Source organism: Alexandromys fortis, unplaced genomic scaffold, assembly GCF_014885135.2.
Source record: "Alexandromys fortis isolate MF-2015 unplaced genomic scaffold, M_Fortis_MF-2015_v1.1 scaffold_368, whole genome shotgun sequence".
Classification (NCBI taxonomy): Eukaryota; Metazoa; Chordata; class Mammalia; order Rodentia; family Cricetidae; genus Alexandromys; species Alexandromys fortis.
Window position 1 is genome coordinate 310,498 of NW_026068243.1, and position 2,994 is coordinate 313,491.

A 2,994-nucleotide genomic window follows, 5' to 3' on the forward strand; every position below is an offset into this window, starting at 1 on the left:
AAGTTTTAAAAGTTCTTTTCAGGCTATAGTCCACATAGCACAAAACCTACCATCTGAAGTATCCACTTCACTATTTCAATACATTCATTGACATATTACAAGCAGTTTTAGAAACTTTCATTGATTACACAAGAAACCCATGCATACTAGCTGTAATGGTTCATCTCCCTCTGACCTTTTCTCTTCCTCCCCCTACCAACCCCTATTTATAATCTGTACAGATAGGAGATAGGCCTGATGCTTTTTTTTTTTTTTAGAGAGAGAGAGAGAGAGAGAGAGAGAGAGAGAGAGAGAGAGGAATAATGCAATATATGGCTTTTGGGTCCAGCTTCTTTCACTTACTATAATGTCATTGAGGTTCTTGGGTATCATTTTATGTATCTATATTTTATTTCTGAATAGTAGTCCATTACATGAATATACTAAACTTTAGTTACCAATTCACAGGTTACCAGAAGTTTTGACTGTTTACAGTATTTGACAATTAAGCTTCAAGGAGATGGACGTTCATGTGAGCCTTTTAGGGGATGTGCAATGTCAGTTTCCACAGATATGCACATAGCAACAGAATCACCTGCTCAACTCATCTTGCTTTAACCTTAAGAAGATTTTCAGCTTCTTCAAAACAACTAAACCATTAAAATCCTTGGAAGCATTTTATGAGAGCTACAGTTATGAGAGCTCAACTTTATAACCCGGTCACATCATTTCTTTTGTTCAGGATTTTCTAACTGATATGAAATGCTATGTAAGTTCTATTTTGATTTACATCCTGGTAGCCAATGATATTGAGTGTATTTCACTGTAATGATTAGTCGGATCATTTTACGAGGTCAACATTACATAGATACCAAAATAAGAAAAAGAAGTGGCAAGAAAAGTATAGGTCTCACAATCCCTCGCGCCCGTCCTTTCCAGCTTAGGCCCGGCAGAATGGCTCCCGCAAAGAAGGGTGGCGAGAAGAAGAAGGGCCGTTCTGCCATCAACGAGGTGGTGACCCGAGAATACACCATCAACATTCACAAGCGCATCCATGGCATGGGCTTTAAGAAGCGTGCTCCTAGGGCACTCAAAGAAATCCGGAAATTTGCCATGAAGGAGATGGGGACTCCAAATGTGCGGATTGATACCAGGCTCAATAAAGCCGTCTGGGCCAAAGGAATAAGGAATGTTCCATATCGTATCCGGGTACGTTTGTCCAGAAAACGTAATGAGGATGAGGACTCACCAAACAAACTCTACACATTGGTAACTTACGTGCCCGTTACCACATTCAAAAATCTACAGACAGTCAATGTGGATGAGAACTAACCTACTGAATCTCAAATAAAGTTGGAGAACAGGCTTAAAAAAAAAAGTATAGGTCAATAGTTAAAATATGGACATATTTAAAAAGAAAAAACTTGTAATTAATATGATAGTTACAAAGTAATTTGACAGTTTAATATTTATTATAGATAAACAATACAATAATAGTGTGTGTGAGTGTGTGTGTGTGTGTGTGTGAATACTTGCTAGTAAACAAGGAAGAACTGGAAGGAAATTTCTCAACATGATAAGGAAAATCTATGAAACACCCTTGGCTGACATGCTTAGTCATGATGACAGCCTCTCCCCTAAGATTACAGACGAATTGCAGACAGTATTTCTCACTGTTCCTTACCGTGCTTTGCTGGAAGTCATTCCCAGAGCAGTGAGGAAAGCAGCGATGCATAGCAGTTAAGAAGAACCGAGACCAACTCTATTCACAGATATTTTAGAAAGTATGAAAGATTCAACAAAAGTGCTAGCAATACAGAATGAATGTGTTGTCAACCAAGTGGCAAGAGGGAGATTTAACAAATGAAAACCAACTGGATTTATGTGTATGGACTATTTAGAATTGAAATTTAACTGTACCAGTCTCACTAACACCAAATGCATTATACTTAAACATACATCTAAGAAAAGAAGCATGTTGTGAACGCATAAACCTTTATTATTCTGTTGGAAGAAATAAGAATAAGCAAAGAAATTTAATGTGTTCATGTTATAAATATTATTCTTTCCCAAATTATTAATAAATAAAGCTTACAATTCTAAGAGGATGTTGTACAGAAACTTGTAAAGTATTTTAAGAGTGGAATTGCCAGGTTATTAAAAACATATCTAACTTGCTAGTTGAATAGAAAGGTAAAGAAACAATGCAACCAAAATGTGTGTGTGTTCATGTGTGTGTGATGTGCATATATGGTGTGTGTATGTGCATTATTAATAAAATATGAAATATTTGAATGGAAGGAAGCTAAATTTACTTATTGAATAGAATAGAGTCCAGGAGTATGTCAACATTTTTGTGGTCAACTGATTTACAATGAAGGTGGAAAGATAATCCAATGGAGGTAAGGTTTTCTTTTTAGCACATGTGAAATATGTGGGTATTCTCAGGCAAAAGGAAAAAGGAAACAATAGTTTGGGGCTGTACTCTGTGCTATGTATAAATTAATTCAAACTTGATCACATAACTAAATATAAAAATTTTACCTTTTTAGTAATAAAATTACAAGGGAAAAAATCTTTCAATTATAGGCTAGATAAAAGTTTCTTAGATATAACCTTAAATACAAGATAAACACACATATTCACAGCACAATTTAGAAAAAGGGAAATATGCCATCACTAGAAAAACTCACATTTCTTTGTAAAATTCAGGCTATATAAATTATTTTCAAAATGAAATAATTAGAAAATTTACCAATTTTAAAATGTGGACAAAATATCTGAGCAAATGTCTGGTTGATGGATATGTATGGAAGAGATATGAAGTGGAATCTTGTTCTCTTTGTCCCAGAAGAACAAAACTAAAACCAAAAGTGTCTCCTTCTGCCTTATATCAAAGCAGATAAAATTAAAATAAATCAAACACAAAAAGCAACAGGAAGTAGAAAAATAGAAACTCATATGCATTTTTGGTAGAATGTGAAATAGGAACAGATTCTCCAGTGTCCTATTTCT

At 34.8% G+C, this 2,994-nt stretch overlaps 1 protein-coding gene across 1 annotated transcript; it reads left to right on the top strand.

Moving 5' to 3' along the window:
- The first annotated feature begins 903 nt into the window (after positions 1 to 903).
- Positions 904 to 1,337, top strand: LOC126494019 (60S ribosomal protein L31-like). Its single transcript, XM_050131183.1, has one exon. The coding sequence runs from the start codon at positions 934 to 936 to the stop codon at positions 1,309 to 1,311; it is 378 nt and encodes a 125-aa protein (XP_049987140.1). The 5' UTR covers positions 904 to 933; the 3' UTR covers positions 1,312 to 1,337.
- Positions 1,338 to 2,994: the final 1,657 nt, after the last annotated feature.